This window comes from Mixophyes fleayi, chromosome 9 (assembly GCF_038048845.1).
Source record: "Mixophyes fleayi isolate aMixFle1 chromosome 9, aMixFle1.hap1, whole genome shotgun sequence".
In the NCBI taxonomy this organism is placed as follows: Eukaryota; Metazoa; Chordata; class Amphibia; order Anura; family Limnodynastidae; genus Mixophyes; species Mixophyes fleayi.
The window spans coordinates 84667072-84689037 of record NC_134410.1 but is presented as its reverse complement, the minus strand read 5'-3'; the positions used below and the strand labels follow the sequence as shown (position 1 = coordinate 84689037).

The 21966-nt window shown below is 39.3% G+C and overlaps 1 protein-coding gene across 3 annotated transcripts in view; it reads left to right on the top strand.

Annotated features, from left to right (window-relative positions):
• The window catches only part of FRMPD3 (FERM and PDZ domain containing 3), a 735664-nt gene that overhangs the window by 543570 nt on the left and 170128 nt on the right, over positions 1 to 21966 (top strand). For 2 of the 3 annotated variants that reach the window (XM_075184613.1, XM_075184612.1), the window contains 2 exons: positions 20117 to 20240; positions 20325 to 20414. In XM_075184613.1, the coding sequence (XP_075040714.1) occupies positions 20117 to 20240; positions 20325 to 20414 (214 nt within the window). The remainder of the gene's footprint in view (positions 1 to 20116; positions 20241 to 20324; positions 20415 to 21966) is intronic. The other variant, XM_075184611.1, reaches the window with a different exon arrangement.

Sequence of the window (21966 nt, the reverse complement as noted above, 5' to 3'; positions counted from 1 at the left end):
TCTTTCCTTTATATAGCATGACAACTGTTAGCCATTCTACCATCCTATTAATAGTGGTTCATTGTGAGTTACAACATACAAAGAAGATTTAACCCATTGCACTGAGTTCAAAAAAGAAATCATTTGACCATACAGATTTTACACACATCAACATTGTTTTATCCAACATATATTTGTACCATAATTTATTCCACTACAAGCAGTGCCTCCAATTTTGTTAAAGTAATAATTGAATTTCTTCAGCAAATGAAACTGCAAGAATAAAAATTATATCATTGTTTGTTTACAAAATAAAAGCTTGCTCTGTGATTATATTATCAGTCCAAATTTCAATCTCTGAAAGCCCGTCCACAGACCAGACAGATTTTATCAGTAACAAAAGTAGGTTACATTACAATTCAGAAATGTAATATTACAATTGGCTGAGATGGCATATAGGCATGTCTTGGTCCTTTAGGCTCTCCTGTATACAATGGAGATTTTGGAGAAATTGTTGCAAATTCTTTGTTCACCAACTCTGTTTAGAAACTTCTGTTCTTTGAATTAACTCCTTCATTTCTGCTCATATCCCTCTCATCAACTCACATGCAAGGATCCAATAGACAAAATAAAACCACATCAAATATAAATGATATACTAAAATAAGATAAAACAATGTAAATATTTTCATGTTAATAAATTGGCTTCATCCAAAAAATATCTTCCACAGTCTGAACATGGATCCCAGTAAGATCGATGCAGTCGTTAACTGGCCTGTACCTAAGAACGAAAAAGAAGTACAACAGTTTATTGGTTTTGCAAATTTCTACCGGAAAGAACTTTTCTGGAAAAATGTCTCCTATTACGCAACTTACCAAGAACGGCATTACTTTTGAATGGTCATCTGAAGCTCAAGAAGCTTTTACTTGACTTAAGACTCTTTTCACATCAGCACCAATTCTGAAACATCCAAATCCTGAATTACCCTTTATTATCGAAGTTGATGCCTCTGATTCTGCAGTGGGATCAATTCTTTCTCAACGTATCTGTGAGAAGATATTGTTGCACCCTTGTTCTTATTTTTCAGAGAAAAATTATGATATTGGAATCAAGGAATTACTGGCCATCAAGTGTGCTTTTTCAGAATGAAGACACCTTCTAGAAGGTTCTATCCACCCAGTGACAGTTCTCACTGATCACAGAAATCTGGAATTTTTATGCATTTTTACGCATTGCTAAACAATTGTTCCCCAGACAGGCCATATGGGTTTTGCTCTTCTCTCGCTTTAACTTCATAATTTCTTACCGACCGGGATCCAGAAATGACAAAGCAGATGCTCTCTCCAGAATGTTTTCTGAGTCTCATCTAGAAGAAGACTCTGGAAGGACTTTTCTACCCTGGGCACACATTCTTAGGGGCAACTGTTTCTACAGATTTACTCTTTGTTTTGAAAAATGGTTATGACACTAATTCTTTCCTTAGACACCCTTCTTCAGATATTAATTTAACTTTTCATAATGTTTACTGAACTCAACTTCATTGCCTTTATGTACCTGAGTAGGTATGAGTTAAAGTATTGAAATTAATCCATTATTCCAATCCTTCTGGACATTTAAGAGTATAAAAGACCAAGGAATTGTTGACATGTTCCTTCTGGTGGGCAAATTTGAAAAGAGATGTTCAAAGACATCATTTCTGACATGTGCTTGAACAAAGACTTCTCGCACCTCTCCACTGGGTTTGCTCCAACTTCTTCCTATTCCATCTCGACCCTGGAGCTCTATCTCTATGGATTTCATTGTCAATCTAACTCCTTCGAAAGGGATGACAACAATCCTTGTGGTAGTGGACTGTCTAACTAAAATGGCTCATTTTATCCCTGTTAAAAGAGTACATACTGCTGAAAAGACTGCAGAGATTTGAATTCACAACTTTACAAGAAGTTCAAAAGAGGCATATTGAAAATTTAAGAGAAGCTCAAGAACATTGCAAACAAGCTGCCAACAAATACTGTAGAGCGGTACCTAATTTTCATGTTGCAGATAAAGTCTGTGTCACACGCCGGTCCCATAAACAGGTGCTTTTACTTTCCTCTTGTAAGCGGTGATTGAACTTACTACTTGGTTCTGAGACATCACTTTTACATATGTGCTCCTTGTTACCTTGTTTTGGACCTCCTCCCTATTCTCATTGGTTCTGGAGTATTATTTAAACCTCCCATGGTTCTCTGTTCTTTGCCTGTTCTTCGTGTTACTCATTCAGTACTAGGATTTGGCTTCCATAGGTCTGACTTACCTATTATTCATTGAACGTCTGGATTCAGCTGTATTCTTCACTGCTACTGTTTGTTTCATCTGGACTCGTTATAGTAGCTGAACTACACTCCGCTGCTAACCCGCATGGTGAACTATTATTGGGAACTGCTTGCTACACCTGTGTTCATTACCGCAGCTCAAGTTTCTCATTCCTGTTCGGCTGGCTCAACACCGCTATTGCTTCACTGACGGATCTACTGCCGAGATACCGGTCACCGGTAGTTCCACGTTTGGCTCAGCTGAACTTCACTCCACTGCTAAACCAGCATGGTGAACTATTATTGTGAACTACTTGCTACACCTGTGTTCACTATCGCAGCTCAAGTATCTCATTCCTGTCCGGCCGGCTCAACATTGCTATTGCTTCACTATTGGATCTACTGCTGAGTTACCTGTCACCTGTAGTTCCACACACAGCTCAGCTATACTTCACTCCTCCGCTACTTCTAGGTAACGAACTGTTTTGATGTACTTGTGTTCATCGCTGCCACTTGGGATTATTTTCTGTAGATCAACGAGTTCAACGCCTTTGCCTTTTCTACAATGGGAATTACCGCTATGCCAGTAACTCACTTGCTACGTTGAATCATCTTCATTTACGGATCAGCTAGTTCTATATTATCATTCTGTTTGGACTGTTGCTCTATCAGTGATTCGCCTTTCTCTGCTGTAAGTTACTATATTGGATCTAGCATTCTCCCTCCATCATCTCCAGCATTGAACATTGCTCTACTCAATCCCTGTAGTTGTCAAGGGTTACCAACTATGAAGTAGCATGTTGTGACTCATCATTTCATCCTGACCAACTTGCCGTGTGTTCAGCCTCTGCCGTTATCTCAAGTTATCTTATCATTCAATTATACCAATATCCATTACTATTACTTTGCAGCACCTCCTAGTCTACAGCTACTATTCCTCAGTATTACTGTTACCTGTGATGCCTGTGAGCTATGAACTTTTAACTTGTGTATTTGAATCCTCTTGTTTATCCATCGTGTCTAAACCTCCACTACCATCTGCCAGTACTCATTTGGGAGACCGCGACCTGTGGGACAGGAGCGGCGAAGTCCATATTCCCTTGCGGGGATCACTGGTGAAGACCTCCTACCCGTTAGACTCCGCACTCCTGGGCGAGTTCCATCTCGGCAGAGACAAGGGATCTACTAATTCATTCAGAGTCATGACAGTCTGGCTATCCACTAAGAACCACAAACAACGGATACCTTCACCAAAATTGGGTCAAAAGTTTATTGGGTCATTTAAGTTCCTATCCCAAATTAATCAAGTTGCCTTCCGCTTACAACTTCCAGCCTCTATGAAAATGCATCCAGTATGCCATGTTTCTTTACTAAAACTGTTTCATGATAACCCCTTTCCTTGCCGGATTTTGGCCTTACCTCCGCCAGTCATTATATAAGTAGACGAAGAATTTATCATTGAAGAGATTCTGGACTCCAGAATCCACAGAATTAGACTGCAATATTTGGTGACATGGTCCGGAAGAAAATTCTTGGGAGCCTGATGAAAATGTCCATGCCCCCAGAATGACCAGACTGTTTCACCTTAGACATCCTAGCAAGACTGCTCCTGAAACATCCAGAGGAAACACTGGAAGGAGGAAAGTACTGTCAGGATGTGAACCCAGGGCCTCTGCTTCTGTGTTCTCCTGACTGAGCTATTCTGGCTGCTGGACAGCTCCTTGCCTTCACTCTGTTTTCAGCTCTCAAAGCTCTCCTGATGTTCCAGCATGTTCTGACTCCTCCCCTTGACTTTCTATAAAAGCCTGGCTTCTTCCTGTTTACCTTGACAAATTATTGTGCTCCTGCCAGTGATCTAGTGTTCCTGTTGCTGCATCCTGTTGTCAGCTATTACAACTCGTGAACCGACCTTATCTTGCCTTCGACTACTCTTCTTCCTGAACCCTTTACTTATAGACTTACTATGTACCAAACCCTACTTTGGTCCATTCTTTACTATTCAATCTTCCTGCGGTTTGCCTTCCTTACCGCCACTGGGCTCCTATTCTGTCTCTGGACCGTTACAATCTGTGCACCTCAGGTTTTCATATAGTCATGGCTGTGCTTAGAGTCACTCATGATTTCAATAGACAAAATTACCTTTTCCTTTTAAAGCCAAATTTCCAGCTGCCCGGACCTTTTCTCCGGCTAGATTACTGAAGGACTACTTTTGAGAGCTGTCTTAGAATATTTTTTTACGTAGATCCATTATTTTTCCTCTCACTAAATAAGACTCTAAGAACTTTTCATTAGCTTACCAGGTAAGGTAAGGTATACCTCACCTGACCATTGCAGCTCCTCCTGGCTCTTGGCTCACCATGAATGTTAGATACCTGGGACTTCCTTACAATACAAGTGTTACACATAGGTACACACCCCAATCCAGGTTTGGACTCGTCTGTGAATACTTTTGATCAATTGCATGGTGAAAGGAGTATAAACACCACTTCAAAGTCATGCTTACTGCCACTTTAGGGCCACCTCCTTCATTAATTTCAGCTTTTCCTTTCTCTCATAGAACTACTGCCTTGTTTATGGCTAAAACTAATCTTGACAGTGAGGGAAAGTCAATCCTGTCTTTATTTAATGTATCATTATGAGACATTTGAATGTTTTTGTTATTTAAATAGTCTGTTAAGTAGTAGTCTGCTCTGACTTTTAATGGGAAACTGTTTCTACACCCAAATGCAGACACTGCATTTGGGTGCAGATAATAGAAAATAATACTCAGATCTGAGGTATGTCTCTGCGGTAAATACTTGCCTCAGAACTAAACTAGTCTTTGGATTTCTCAGAGTTCCTGTTTTTTTTTTTTACTCAAAAGCAACTTATTTGAAAATACTGAGCAAATCATATTTCATTTGGTAAAAGTAAAATTACATTACAATCATAAATCAATATAATAAAAATGTTTGAACTATGTTCATATTTGGGAACCATACTCCAGAACAAAGGTGTGCTGCGACGTGGCAAAAGTCCTGTAGGTGGGAGTGGTCACTGTCAGAGAGGAGGTGAGGAGAGGTCAATGTCAGATCTAAGAACCTCTGAGGGGGAGTATTTTGTAATGAAATTTCAGTTATCTGAAAGGGTGATATTGTTAGAGCTTTGAAGATGAACATGAATAATGTACATTGGATTCTGGAGGTTATGTCTAACCAGTGTAGAGGTTTGCAGCATGGTGAGGTGGATGTGGAATTTGGAGAAATACCTGCCTTGTCATTTACAACTCATTGAAGCAGGGATAAATGTTTGAGGGAAAGCCAGGTAGGAGGAGGTTGCAGTAGTTGAGGCAGGAGATGAGAACAGAATAGATTGCATTTTAGCTAGGTATTCTAACAATATTTTATTGGTTAAGGTGACAGGACTGAACATGAGTAGTAAATCAAAGTCAAGGATGACTCCAAGACAGAGAGACTGAGAAAAATGTTGGTAAGGGAGATTTGAGGAGAGATGGTGACTCTGGGAGGAGGGAAGATGGTAGACTCTATTTTGAACACATTTAGGTAGAATTGAGAGATTTATATGGAAATAACTGAGGCAATTGGGCACACGAGTTAGAAGAGAAGAAAAACAGCCCTGAGGGTGCAAAACATTTTGTAATTGGTTGACAATCCTATAGAGGGCCATACAGATTCATCACATTCAGCAAATAAATGTATCAGTGCGAATTTGAAGCAAATCTTTTAGAAAATATAAACTTGAAAAGTGCAGCCTATATAGTGCTGTAGAATGTGTCAGTAATTTATAAATAAAATATAAAACTAAACTGGAAAAATTAATCCTAGCAGTACATTTAATCATTGATAAATGTACCTATTTGAACAACAAGTGCATACTTTCCCACGTCCCCATTCCAGGTTTGGACTGTGCCTCCATTTACAGGATTGAAGACAGCTTTGAAGTATGCATGGTTGAAAGAGTTCAAACTTCACTATAAAGTCCTGCTACCACTTTTCGGCTCATTCATCTTTTATTTCAGCTTTTCCTTTTTTCTCACAGAAATACTACATTATTTATGTCTTAAATTAATCTTGGAATTAAGGGAAAGTCAGACCTGTCTTTATTTATCACTATTAAACATTTAAATCTATTTAATACATATGTAAACCCAAATGCATACATTGTTTAGCGTAAAGTGTAGATCGACGGGGTAGATATTCTATCACTTTTGAAAGGGAAAAGTGGAGGTGTTGCCATAGGAAACAATCAGATTATAGCTATCAATTGTCTAGTACATTCTAGAAAATTATTGAATTTGATTATATGAGCAATGGTTCCACCTTTACTTTTTAGACGTTTTAGTCACAGTTGCCTACTCTCCAGGAATGTCCGGGAGACTCCTGAATTTTTAACAGTTGTGCCGGGAGAGCAAGGCTACCTCCCACATTCTGCCCACTTTGCTAGTGAAGTGGGCAGAATGTGGGAAGTGCTATTCTGGCCATGATGATGGGATTCACGTGGCCCCACCCCTGGACATGGCAGCTTTGGAGATCACCCTCAAGGAAGATCTCTAAAGTTGGCAAGTAAGGTTTTTGTAAATCTACTGATAATAAATAATACTCAGATCTGACATATTAAATAAATATATGCCCATAGTAACCTCACTTGTTTGAGTTCTTTGGTAATTAAATGAGGATCAGCTGGAGAAAAACTGTTATAATAATGGAATGTTGATTTAATGAGGAGGTAGGCCAAGATACTTAGACATGACTTTGCTCCAACCCAGATACATATTCTTAATTACATACTCTTTTCTTTTTCTCCATAGCTTTAATGTATATCATAATATTTTTTTTAAAGCTTTCACTGCTATTTTTATTTAAGAAGGAATATTTTCCCTCTAGACAAAATTGAAAATGACTTCACTGAGGCTTTTGACTTTAACTGAATAAGCAGTAGGTTGAGTGGGAAGGGGATACTACCTTTTTCTTTTTTTTATATCATCTGCAAAGTCAGCAAGCACATATTTCTAACATAAATGCAGTCCGAGTGATTGGATAGGTTGCCGCCTCTGGCAGCACAGAGAGGATGGGGTATTGTGGAGGGAGATGATGTGGAAGATGTAGGCTGGAAGGAAAGGCTGAGGGCTTTGTAGGTGAGGGTGAGGAGTTTAAATTAGGTTTGGGTGTCCTCAATGTAGACGTGGTACTGAAGACTGAAGGAGCTCTCCAAGGGAGAAGGAGGAGAAAAGGGTTGGAGGTAGAGCTTTGTGAGACACCAATGGATAGAGGGAGAGGGGAGGAGCGGGAAACGGATACAGAGAAGGAATGGTTGGAGAGGTAGGAGGTGAACCAGGAAAGGACAATCTATGTATCTATCTAAAAGGCTATGCAGGCGATTTTATCTTTCTTCCATGTAGATTATTTGTGCTCCAGAAACATTGTAGTGCCATAATTGGGGTTTCATAAATAAGGGAGAGCTCTGGCACTAGTAAGACCAAGAAAGGCTCTCCATTTATTGCCCCATTACTATGTGAAAATACATCAAAATTTATGGAAATACATGGTTTTAAAACATATGGTACTAAAAGTAAATAAAAAAAAACACTCTTTGGGGGTTAAAAAGTATATAAAATGAGCAAAAATGATGGTAATATAGTAAAGCACATAAGTCTGCAATATCCAGTGCTGCATGTACAGCCAAGGGGAAGTGACTGTGCTGACCTCTTTGTCCAGGCTGTGTGCGCACCTTTGGCAAAAGAAGGTGCTGCATGCGTAGAATAGGATGTGACCACGAGTAATCCTGTGAGTGAAAGATAGAATTAATCCAACCAATTGTGAAACTTGAAAAAACTGTCAAAGCAAACAGTGTTATAACAGAAAGCAGCAACAATCTACACTTATCTTTCTGTTTATCAGATATTTTAATTTAATATCTTGCTTAAATTGCACATAATGTTACACTAACTGGATATGGTAATGGTTATCTCCTTTAAAAAAAAAATTTGACACACAAATTTGTTTGACATTTTTCTATTTATGTCCTCAATTTAGAGGATATCTAAATATATAAAAGAAGAAGTTTGTTTGATTGTTTGTTTGTTTGTTGGCAAATATGTCTCACAGCTCTCAAGCTAAAGCTGCCAAATCTTACATAGTTAATTAATTTTCAAAAAAGCTAATAGACCACATAGTGACAACAAAACAATGCAACAGATATTAAAAATATACTTTGACACGGGGAGCCTATTCTGAGTCTTCCACTGGATGGATTTGGACGAAAACTTCACAGACTGGTAACATTGGATCCCAGAAGACATACTAGGGGGTTGAGTTCCGGGCAGACCTCTTGTTGGTGTACACTGGGCTGAACATTTACCCAGGGAGCCTGTTCTGGGCCTTCCACTGGACAGATTTGGATAAAAACTTCACAGAGTTTGGCAATTGGTCTGGGATGGGATGCCCAAAGGAGTGGTTGGGGTCCTGGTCGGCTCTCTAGAAATGAAATATTTCTATATTACTCTCCCTGCTGACTATGGCATTGAGGGGCTCTAGACTGATCTCAATTCCACATGGAATTTTGCTGTCTCCAGTTAGATCAGGATGATTGAATATTACCGAGATTGCATCTTGTGAGAACTGTGTACGCTACATTCAATTAAACTGAAAGTCGTTTAAACTTCTCTACTTCCTATTTCTATCATTGAATCTATGGGGTGACGTATGTAATTCATCCCTGCAACTGTGTTTTAAAGTATGTTATAGGAAATTGTTATCTGTTTAAACTTAGGTTGGCCCAGTCTTTTATTGATGCCTAATTTATGATAGGTATCTGGCCTCCTCTAGCCTGTTCAACAAATGTTTTTGTTTCCTTTGATTAGCTGACCAATTAGCTGTAGTGTGTTCCTAAATTAGCCTGACTACATCTTAGCTTCAGTCTATGGGGTGACGTATGTGGGGTGAGACGTGTGTGCTTTCTACACTGTGGGATTTTCTCACAAAGTAGATGAAAATGCACAGTTGAACAAACATTGGACTACATTTGATTACTCCCAGGAATGAGCTATATCTGCAAAGTCTATTTCTGCAATACTTGTCTATCTATACGGAACACTGCAAAGAGGTAATTCTTTAAAATCCCCTTACTTTTTTGCTTTTACTCTTATCACAATGTTTAACAAATCCTATTTATTATCTCTAACAAGTAAAGCCTCTACCTGTCGCCAGAAAATAAAAGGTCACACATCTTACAATTCCCTTACCTATCTTTCTCTCTCTCACCAACAATTTATTGAGGATTTCTCTGCATGGCTCCCTCACTTCTTATCTTCAGACATCCCCACCCTCATCCTGGGTGATTTCAACATCCCCATTGATAACCCACCTTTGAAAGATGCTTCCAACCTACTCTCTCTAACCTCCTCACTTGACCTCTCACAGTGGATTGAATCATCTACTCATCAGGATGGCTATTGCCTTGATCTTGTTTTCTCTAGACTATGCACACTTTCTAACTTTCTCAACACACCGTTCCCCCTCTCGGATCATCACCTTATCAGCTACACGCTCACCCCCACTGCTCTAACCTCTCTACTGTCTTACTCTACCAAGCCTCCTCATACCCGCAGAAATCTTAATTCTATTAATATTCAACAATTTTCCACCTCTCTCTAACACCTTCTCTCCCCCATCTCTACATTCTCCTCCCCTGAGATGGCAGTACCTCATTTTCACCAAACCTTAGCAACAGCTATTGATCAAGTGGCTCCAGCGACACTACATACTACTCGTCGACTTCGATGTCAGCCGTGGCACACTACAGCAACGCAAAATCTTCAAAAACTTTCCCGTAAAGCAGAACATCACTGGCGTAAAACTCGCACCTCTAATGACTTCTTCACATGTACTTCTATCTACCGCTCCTATCGAAATGCTCTGGACACTGCAAAACAAACATACTTCCAATCTCTTATCTATGCTCAGTCTTCCAACTCCAAACGCCTTTTTAAGACATTTAAAGCTCTTCTCAATCCTCCCACCCCAAACCCTCCGTCCACTATCAGTGCCCAGGATCTTGCTTCCTATTTCAAGGACAAGATTGATAAGATCAGACTAGAATTGGTATCCTCTTCCTCGACAAGCAATTGGCTCAATTCCTTCCCACCAATCTCTGACACCTTCTCTTCATTTGACCCCACAAATGAAGAGGAAATTTCTACTCTCTTCTTATCCTCCTACTTTACCTCTGTCCTCTTGATCCTATTCCCTTGCAAATTGGTAGATCCCTGTCTCCTGTGCTCATCTCACCTCTAACTAAAATCTGTAATCTCTCGCTCTCTACTGGCATCTTTCCGTGACTATATAAGCATGCAGTGATTACTCCTATTCTAAAAAAACAAGATTCTGACCCAAACTCTCTCTCAAATTACCGTCCCATCTCTCAGCTGCCGTGCCCCTCGAAGCTTCTAGAGAGACTTGCCAACACTCACCTCTCACGCTTCCTTTCTGCAAACAACCTTTTGGATCCTCTTCAGTCTGGCTTTCGTTCTCAACACTCCACAGAGACTGCGTTGACTAAGGTTGTCAATGATCTGATCACTGCTAAAACTAAACGCCATTACTCTCTCCTAATTCTCCTGGATCTCTCAGCTGCATTTGACACCGTTGACCACTCTCTTCTCCTGCAAATGCTGCAATCCCTCAGGCTTCAAGACACTTTTCTATCGTGGTTCTCATCCTACCTTTCTAATCGCTATTTCACTGTTAATTTCTCTGGGGCCACCTCTGCTCCGCTTCCTTTATCAGTTGGAGTACCGCAAGAATCAGTGCTAGGTCCTCTGCTGTTCTCTATCTATACCACTTCTCTTGGAAATCTAATAAATTCCTTTGGATTTCAGTATCATCTCTAAGCGGATGATACCCAAATTTATCTATCCTCTCCTGATCTCTCGACATCTGTGTTGTCCTGTGTAACTGCCATATCATCCTGGATGTCCTCTCGCCAACTCAAACTTAATCTTTCTAAAACAGAGTTAATAATATTCCCACCCACCAACAAGAGCATACCTAACATTTCAATCTCTGTTGATAACATGACCATAAATCCCACCCCACAAGCTCGCTGCCTAGGTGTAATCCTTGACTCACACCTATCCTTTGTTCCCCACATTGACTCTATATCTAAATCATGTTACATTCATCTAAAAAACATTTCCAGAATACGCACATCTCTCACAGAAGTCTCTGCAAAAACCTTAATTCATGCACTTATCATCTCCCGCATTGACTATTGCAATTCCCTCCTTACTGGCCTTCCCAAAAACAGACTCAAACCCCTACAATCTATTTTGCACGCTGCGGCAAGATTGATTTTCCATGCAAATCGTTATTCCTTTGTTGAATCACTCTGTATGTCTCTACACTGGTGGCCTGTTTTCTACCGAATCCAATAAAAAATACTCTTACTAACCTACCAGGCCATCAACAAAGGTGCACCAACATACATCTCCTCTCTTGTCACAAAATATCTCCCAACTCCGTTCTGCACAAGATCTGCGTCTCTCATTCACACTCATTACATCCTCCCATTCCTGATTACAGGACTTTTTCCGGGCTGCACCCACTCTATGAAGTTCTCTCCCTCACACAATAAGACTCTCCTCTAGTCTACAAGCTTTCAAGTGTTCTCTGAAAACCCATCTCTTCAGACAAGGTTATAATATTCCTCAACCACCCTCTTAACCTCACTACATTACCCTATTACAACCTGTTATACAACTACCCCTTGACCAACATTGCTGTGTGACAGGATCATTTAACTTATGAGTCACTTTACATTTGCAGTCTGGCTAGACCGACTGCAAATGTAGACTTAACCTCATGTGTCAAACTCCCATTGTCCAATAGATTGTAAGCTTGCGAACAGGGCCTTCTCACCTCTTTGTCTGTTTTACCCAGTTTGTTTATTAGTTTACTATGTTTGTCCCCAATTGTAAAGCGCTACAGAATATGTTGGCGCTATATAAATAAATGATGATGATGATTAAATTACCTAACAAAAGTAGGCACAGAATGCAAACAGCATTAATCATGGGTGGCACCTCTGAGAAACTCTGGGGCTTGATGCTTGTGAATGTCAACTGCGCAATAGTTGTAGGAGGATTCGGTTGCCACCACCAAGCTTCTTCACAGGCACCGGCAACCCCTTCACAGGCAACGGTGGCTGGTATAGCTGCTGCAGCACCTCTTTGCTCTGGCTTGGTTGGTATCTCCTGACCACTTACTATGGATCAGGACTGCTGGGTAGTGGTTAGAGCCTTGACACAGAGATGCTGTGTTCAACACAGGACAACTGTGGAATGTATTAGGGTATATACTCTTATTTGTTGGTCACAGCATACAATAGACATCAGACAGAATCTTCAAGCATTGATGTTTATTGCTCAAGGGTCCTTACAAGGAGCTTTGCACAAGTGTTGGAGGTTCTAGTGATTATCAAGAATTAGAGATGACATACTACATTTACAAAACACAGCTCTTTATATACTCTTTTTGCACACATGTTGGCAGGATGTAATCCAGCCTCTTGATTCTAACAGGTACCGCAAAGTCTGAGATATTACATCCGATGTTTAGCATCAGGATTTATATATTCTCTATACTTGGATTTAGCACAATTTAAATGTAGCAAAATTTACTTTAATCTGTGATTTCTCAAATTACTTGCTGTTACATTATTCAAATAGTCTCCTACCTCTTTAACAGGAAAGAATGCACAGGATAAAAAGTTAATGACCCCCTGCTGTGGATGTAGGTTTAAATTATGTGTAGGTCAATTTGATGAAAATACTTAATTAGCATGGGATTTCTTTTCTTACAAAAACAAGTTGTCTCCATCGATCAATACATGAACAATATGAAAATAAATACTCTTACACTCCAAGCACAGGTCATTTACTGGCGCGGCATGGCCTATACATTAAATATACTCATTCATTGCATTTAAAAAAATAAATTCTTCACTCACAGCACCAATGGTTAACCTGCTGAATGCTGTGGTGCCTGTATTGTTCTTACGGCAGCGCAGCGCACATTTAAAATAAATTTATTTTTATTCTGTACATTTTTAAATAACTATTTTATACATGCAGCACCTAGCAACAGTGAAATAAAACCCTCCAGCATGGGGTATTAAGCCTCCCTTCAACGGAGCACATTTAAATATGATCTCTAAATATGACCACTGCACACGTGTGGCGAGCAAAACACTGAACCCGGCCACAACATCTAAAGCTGAGAAGGCTTTATCCCTTATGCAACAGACGAGGGAGGCTTTTCTGATGACCAACATGCTTCAATGACTTTGGAATGGTCCAGAAGTTACCACACACTGCCAAGTGAGAAACACACAGACTGGCATGGACTGGAGCAGGCATGAATCAAAACTATTTTAAATGTATTTATTTTCATTTCTAATTCACAGATTTCCAACCTTGATCACAATATTTTAATATATTTCACTCATTAGTATATCATTTTGTACTTAAGGATATGATTTGAATTTTACAAAGTACTAATAAATTTTAATCTTTTATAGACAAATAAGCAGGTATAATTATTGTCTCGGCACTAGTAAAAAAAAAGTGTCCGTGTCTCCAATAGCATAACTTTTTTGATTTTTTGATTTTTTTTCTGTTTGGATAATACATTGCATGTTGTTCTGGTAGGGCATCCCCATAACAATAATGAATTTGGGATGACAATACTAGTATTAAGTAATGAATTATAAGAGCTATATCTGGTGCCGATATATCTTGTCATATTAATAAATCAAAACTGAGCAGGGTTGAAATGAAACTTCAGAGACCAGGGCTTGTGAATGCAAAGTCAATACTGGAGAGCTGTTTAGCACTGTTGGTGGAATATGTATCAAACTGTGAATTTCCGGTGAGTTTGAAAAGTGGAATTGTTGCCTATATCAACCAATCAGATTCTTCATATCATTTATTTAGTACATTCTACAAACTGATAGCTAGAATCTGATTGGTTGCTATAGGCAACATCTCCACTTTTGAAACCTGCCAGAAGCTTTTAAAAAGGAAAAGTGGAGGTGATTTTCCATAGCAACCAGATTCAATCTATTGTTTATCTAATACATTCTTGAAAATGATAGCTAGAATGTGCTCCATAATAAGGTTTGCTCAACTCATACATCTGATACAGCGGGTGAAATAAGTATTGAACACATCAACATTTTTCTCAGTAAATATATATTTAATGTGGCTATTGTAATGAAATTTACACCAAATGTCAGCAACAACCCTTGCAATCCACACATGCAAAGAAATCAAACCATAGATGTCCATAAATTAAGTATTGTGTTATAATGTGAAATGACATAGGGAAAAAGTATTGAACAAACTTCCTGAAATTTTTTTAATACTTTGTGCAAAATTCTTTGTTGGTAATGACAGCTTCAAGACGCCTCCTGCATGGGAAAACCAGTCGCATGCATTACTCAGGTATGGATTTGCCCCATTCTTCAACGCAAATAGTCAAGGTTCCGTGGGCTTCTTCTATGAACTCCGATCTTTAGTTCTTTCCATAGATTTTCAATTGGATTCAAGTCAGGTGAATATTTATTTACTGAGAAAAATGTTGATGTGTTCAATACCTATTTCACCCACTGTATGCACTAATTAATAAACACACACTATTCCCCAAATAAAATGTCATGTGAGTTTGCAGAAAGTAGCTGAGAACACAATAGTAAGAAATGCGTCAGCTATTTAGACTCTGCAGAGAGAGTTGCCTCTTGTTGAAAAACAGAATGTCTGGGGTTAAATCTATCAATGAGAGCCTGTGAAATAGGCTTCAAAGGGCTATTCTTTTCCACGAGGGGAGTAGACCACAGTATTGTATTGTATCACCAGAACACCACATTTTCAAGTAATAAATACAGATTTCATCGCTTATTGCATTGCTGCAAAAACTTCTTGAGTTGCCTAATGTCCCCAGAAAAATTATGTGGAACAGGCACCTTTTAGATTTAATAATGAGATTCATGGTGAATCGTGTCATTTTGGCCCACCCCCATGACTAAAACATAATTTTAGTCACGGGGGGTGGGCAAAATGACGCGATTGACCACGTCCAACCCCTCCCGCCCTCTAGTAACGCCCCTCTCCCGGACTGCACTGCCTGAAAGTAGGCAAGTGTGCTTTTACGTACTTCCAGTAATGCCAGAAAAATCTTATTCTCCTGAGTATATTGATACTTAACATGCATACTTCTAAATCTGTGTGAGCTTTACATACAGAAATCGGTGTGTGTGTGTGTGTGTGTGTGTGTGTGTGTGTGTGTGTGAGTGTTTGTTTTACCATTTTTTAAAACTCCCATTTTTTAACCAGGCGAGACTTGAAGTAGTCCCCATAGGTTTCGTACCATATTTATCTAATAAATCCAGTGCAAACAATACCAAATAGATACTAAGATAGCATTTATCATTAGATCCACATGATATTTGATCTATTAGTAATGCCTTGCATGGGATAACAGATTTATCCAACCTAATCTCAAGAACCACAGAAGTACTCACCCAGGGACATCATTGGGTGTTTTCACTTCAACGTGTGCTGGTACTTCTGTACTGTATAAACTGTATTATCACTGAAAACATTTTTTTACAGAATGTAGGGCCAAGAATCAAACAGAGCAGTTCCTGAGTCCATTGTTGGATTGTGACCGGAAGATGGGAGTTCTGTAGTTGATGTTTATGATGTTTCTAACTTCACTTTACAGTGTGGTATCACCAGATATGATGTTTAGAAATGTCACAATGGGGAAGAGTTTAAGCTGGCCAAAAACGTAATATTATTGTTTGTTTCTGAACAACTGCATTTGTATACAATCATATCAATAAAAAAAATGGGACACACATCTCCTTTGATTGTATTGAATATGTTGCCATCAAGACATATCAAACCTTTAATATATTTCTAAAAATGATCAGATTGAATGACCAGATAAAGTGCATAGCCTCTTTTCCATTCTGCTGCATTCCACACATATTCCACAAAAAACTACTTAAATGCAAGTAGCACAAAACTCATTGGGGGAAATTCAATTTCCCCCAGAGAAATGCAGCGCTAAACCTATTACCGTTAATATGGTAACTTTAAACCTGCTTTCTGCTCGCGGCTCAGGGAGTCGCGAGCAAAATGCCGGCGTTGAAATTACCGTATTAATGGTAATTACGCGTACTTTACCGTAATATCGGTAATAGTGCACAGGCTCAGGACAATTGAGTTCCATAGGGCAGATTTCCATAGGAGCAGGCCAACGCGGCCTGTGCACTATTACTATTATTATGGTAATAGTGCCCTTAATTACCGTTATTACGGTAATTTCAATGCAGATTTTTGCTAGAGCAGAAATCCGGGTTAAATTTACCGTAATAACGGTAGTCAGGGCTGCCATCAGAAATCGTGGGGCCCAGTACAAATGAAACAGGCAGGGTCCCCCCGATGAACACCCCCACCCCTCTTGGAGAATGTCTCCCCCCCACCAAAAAAAACTATTATCCCTCATGAAATACAGCTTAATCCATTATCATACTTGTAAGCCTAATCTTCTACAAAATTCAGAGTAAAAAAAATGTGATAATAAAATATCTTTAAAATATACTTACCCAGATGTTGCAGCTGCTGCTCCTTGCTCCTTATTCTTACAGCGGCGGCGGGAACATCAGTGTGACGTCAGGTCACACCACACCATCACTTAGGGGCGGTTTGGGAACTTAAGAGTGACCCTGGAAAAAATTCTGGAAGTGGCCTCACATGGGCGGGACCAAACAGTGGGCTGGTCCAACACAAAAGTAGGCGGGATTAACTCGATTATCCATAACCACATCAGTTATCAGTGGCAGGTGAGGCTAACTGAACACGCAGTGGTAGGCGGAGTCACAGTAAGCAGACACAAATAAAGGTTATAAAGTATTGTGCTACACCCCAAGTATTTATTAATGTAGAACTGAAAACTGCCATGTAAGAGGAGTGTGACTATATTGTGTAAACAAAAAGACATTTGACACATCGCACAGACAGGCCATGCCAGCCTTCCATCTATAAGAAAGTCATTCATTCAGAGGTCCCTCTCCCATTCCTATACCATCAAGCATTGAATTCCGACTAAATTGCTCCTCACGTGTGCAAGTATGTGGTAGGTAAATTATATTGTAATCTACACAGGGACTGATATGCATGAATAAAATGCTGGTGTTCCATACAGATGTACAACATGTTTATAATATTTAAACCATATATTGTAAGCTTGCGAGCAGGGCCTTCCGTATATTGTAAGCTTGCGAGCAGGGCCTTCCATATATTGTAAACTTGCGAGCAGGGCCTTCCATATATTGTAAGCTTGCGAGCAGGGCCTTCCATATATTGTAAGATTGCGAGTAGGGCCTTCCATATATTGTAAGATTGCGAGCAGGGCCTTCCATATATTGTAAACTTGCAAGCAGCGCCTTCTCATCTCTTTGTCTGTTTTACCCAGTTTGTTTATTACTGTGTTTGCCCCCAATTGTAAAGCGCTATGGAATATGTTGGCGCTATATAAATAAATAAATTACGATGATGATAAAGAGTTAAAATAATAAGTAAATGCTCTGCAGGATAATCCATTCAATACCTAATGAATTTACCTACAGTACCTGCTTAAAAGTTACCAGGTAGAGAAATAAAAGAAAGATGTCAGTGCTGGAATATTGCAAGGACAGCAGCACTGTCAGATGTGAGAGTCCCACTGTTCTGCAGTAGAATCAGATTATAAACGTGTAACATGGTCTCATAACAAGAATAAAATCCTTAAATACTACCAAATAATGAGGATGAAATACAATTTTGGATGTTATAAGACATAGAAAGATGACGCAGTAGGCTGGCAAGCAGATTTACTCCACAAGGAAATTCTGTTGCCAATGATTATCTGATATTAGCTCAGTACTCTCTCAGAGTGTTCAGTTCAGGTCACTTACCCATAGGAGTGCGCAGAACACTTCATTAGGGCGTGCACCCAGGGACACCGAGCGAGGGATACTCTGTGCTGCAGCTTGCTGCCGGAAGGGCGTGTACAGCAACGTCTAGGAGGAGGGTGCCTAATAGTGCCCCAGTTCATATAATGCCAAACAATAGTATGCCACACAGTAGTGACCACAGATAATATGCCACATAGTAGTGCCCCAGATAATATTATACCAAGTAATGCAACCAGATTATAAAATGTCACACAGTAGTGCCCCCAGATAATATGCCACACAGTAGTGCCCCCAGATAATAATATGCCACACAGTAGTGCTCCCAGATAATATTATACCAAGTGATGCAACCAGATTATAAAATGTCACACAGTAGTGCCCCCAGATGATAATATGCCACACAGTAGTGCCCACAAATTATATGACACACAGTAGTGTCCCCAGATAATATTATGCCAAGTAGTGCACCCCAGATGATAATATGCCACACAGTAGTGTCCCCAGATAATATTATGCCACACAGTAGTGCCCACAGATAATATGCCACACAGTAGTGCCCCCAGATAATAATAATATGCCACACAGTAGTGCTCCCAGATAATATTATACCAAGTAATGCAACCAGATTATAAAATGTCACACAGTAGTGCCCCCAGATGATAATATGCCACACAGTAGTGCCCCAGATGATAATATGCCACACAGTAGTGCCCACAGATAATATGTCACACAGTAGTGTCCCCTTATAATATTATGCCACACAGTAGTACCCACAAATAATATGCCACACAGTAGTGCCCAAATTCAAATTGTGACACACACTACAAACACTAAAAACTGCTCTGTAGTCCTATATGTGAGTCAACTAACCTCTCACACTGATGTTGTCCATTCCTCATTGGGTAATAGAAGAGCTGTGAGCAGATCTGAGCTCTAGGATGTTGAGCTACATGCAATCTCTCTCCCTCCTGCTTGTGTTGCAGCCCACCGTCAGTGGTGATTTACTTCCAGGACTGCTTCACTGTCGGCCATCGGAGCTCCCCCTTGTGGTCGGAGTAAAAACAACATGCATAAAAAAAAACAAAAAAAACGAATGAATGAAAATTAAAATATAAGAGAGCCGCCGGGCCACCCTGGTGACCCCGGGCCCGGTACAAGAGTACCCCCCGTACCCCCCTGATGGCGGCCCTGACAGTAGTACATCTATTGCAGTGCTATTCTGGGAGGAATTGAATTCCCCCCATAACAATGTGATCATATGCATCATGTTTATCGAAACGTGAACATATTCACAGATATTCACCTTGTGTTATTGTTAAGCCATATAAAGTTTAATTTACAATTTAATAGGACTGTATTCTATATTGTATGGTTTGCTGGTAACTTAATTTGCTGAATCTGATACCTCAGTTATTTAGTTTGTACAGTATGATATTCTGATTATTTCCAGTGTGTTATGTGTTAGTTTTGCTCTATGTTAGTATGCTGTGTAGTGATTTGATATTTGTGCAAGTAAACGCAGAAAAATATGAATAAAGTCATTATTTTAAATAGCCATAGCAATTGTTTTTCATTTTTATCATAACATATTATATTTTAATTGCTAAAAGTCATTCATGGCAGATTTTTGCTCGCCTAAAAAAAAATCTATTCACATCTTTTGATAATTATATGGACAATTGGGGGGACCCTTAGCTGTTCTTCCACCTCAATTTACCCAAAGGTAAATTAAAAAAAAACCTGTTAAGGACACAATTGTACCTATAGATGTTAGGTATTTTTTCTTATTATTCTTTTCTTTTATTTACTCTTATTTATCTTGGTAGGAAAGAGTGGGGACTGGACCCTTTTCTACCACCATCCCTCTTGCAGGTCTACAAAGAAAAATCCCTCCGAAAGGCACTGGCACAACATCTCAAGATCCACCAAAATCTGTTATCTGGTAACAAGGTAAGAAGAATATCAAGACAGAGCAAATGTGTGAAAATTCTACAGATTGCAGATATATCACAGTGTATCTTCCTATTCCTTTAGGTGTCTATCATTCAGGCCAAGCTTCGTTACCTACGTATTCTTAATGAGCTACCGACATTTGCTAGTGTCCTCTTCAACACAGTTGCCATGGTAATGTAATGTTTTCAAATCTCAACCATGTCACAGTATGGACGGGAGAAAATACTCCATAACTTAGTTTCAATCAATCTCTTATTATTTCACTTTTCTTACTTATTTTCATATCATCTTTTCTCCATACCAGAAAAAATTCCAGTGTTTAGATATTAAAGACATAATCTGACCTGCAGGTCTCCTCCTTCCCTGCATTAACCAAGTAAAAGACATAGACCAGCACTGGAGAAGAAATATGCTATATATAGTACTAGAAGTTAGAGAGAAAGGGTGCATATATTAGAAATTATAGAGATATTCAAAGGTGTAGGAATGATGGATACAATTAATGGTGTATTGGTGATGAGAAAACAATAGTAACACAGTTGTTATACTAGTGTTGGTAAAATAGTACAGATTAATTCACTGACATAAATACAATGGAATAAATTATATAGGACCATGTATTATTAGCAAATAAGGGGCATATTCAATTACTCGTAAAAGTAACGCGGCTTGTGCACTATTATCTTTATTACGGTAATAGTGCACGTAATTACCGTTATTACGGTACCTTTGAACGCTGGCTTTCAGGGAGCTGCGAGCTGAAATCCGGCTTAGAATTACCGTAATATTGGTAATACTTTTAACGCCGCGGGAAACGCGGACAATTGAATATGCCCCTATGTGTTCAATTAATAGGAAATGTGAGATGCACAGGAGTTGTCCCAGATGGGAGAGGGATAATGTACCAAAGTATTAAAAATCAAATATAATTGGAACTTTAGAAAAAACAATAAAGTCGAAAAAAAGGAAAAATGTTTTATAATAGAAAAAGAAGTAAACAATATTAATATGAATAAACAGTATTTAGTATTGATAAAATAAAATAGCAGAAAAGGTATAAAGGGAATAATTAGTAATAAGGAAATGAGTATAAAGAAACTGTTAGGGGTGCAGGTACAGTTTAACCAAACATATTTAATCACAGCTACGTGGCCTCCTCATTGCATTCTTTTTTTTTAAAAAAAACCCTGGCACACTGCTCACTGCTTTGGTAACTCAACCACTGAAAGTGGAGTCAGGCATGCATCCAACTTCACAGGGTGACTATGTGCATTACTGCAACACACACACACACACGCACGCACGCACGCACGCACACCCTTCTCCCTTTCTATGGCTTGCACACTATTTTTCCTGCACTGGTATTTGTGGTAATCAGAAAATGTCTATTAATCTTACTGTCATGTAAATTGAATATTACATGGAAATAACCAACTAACAAGTTAAACAAAAATTTAACATTTCCATCAATACTATTGCTGCACGTTGCTTCAAGGGTTAAACAGGAATCCCTTACTGGAATGCTGCTCTTCTCCTTTGACTGCACATTTATCACTTACCATTAATACCCCTGGCTTGGCTCATCTCCACTGCTACAAGACACCCTATAGGTGATGTAAATTGGACGGCAGTTTTGCCCACCCATTCCACTTTATTCCTGCTATAGTCCCACAGGTCCCCTGGCATTCAGGTGCCTAATCAGACATTGACACCAGTCAGAAAA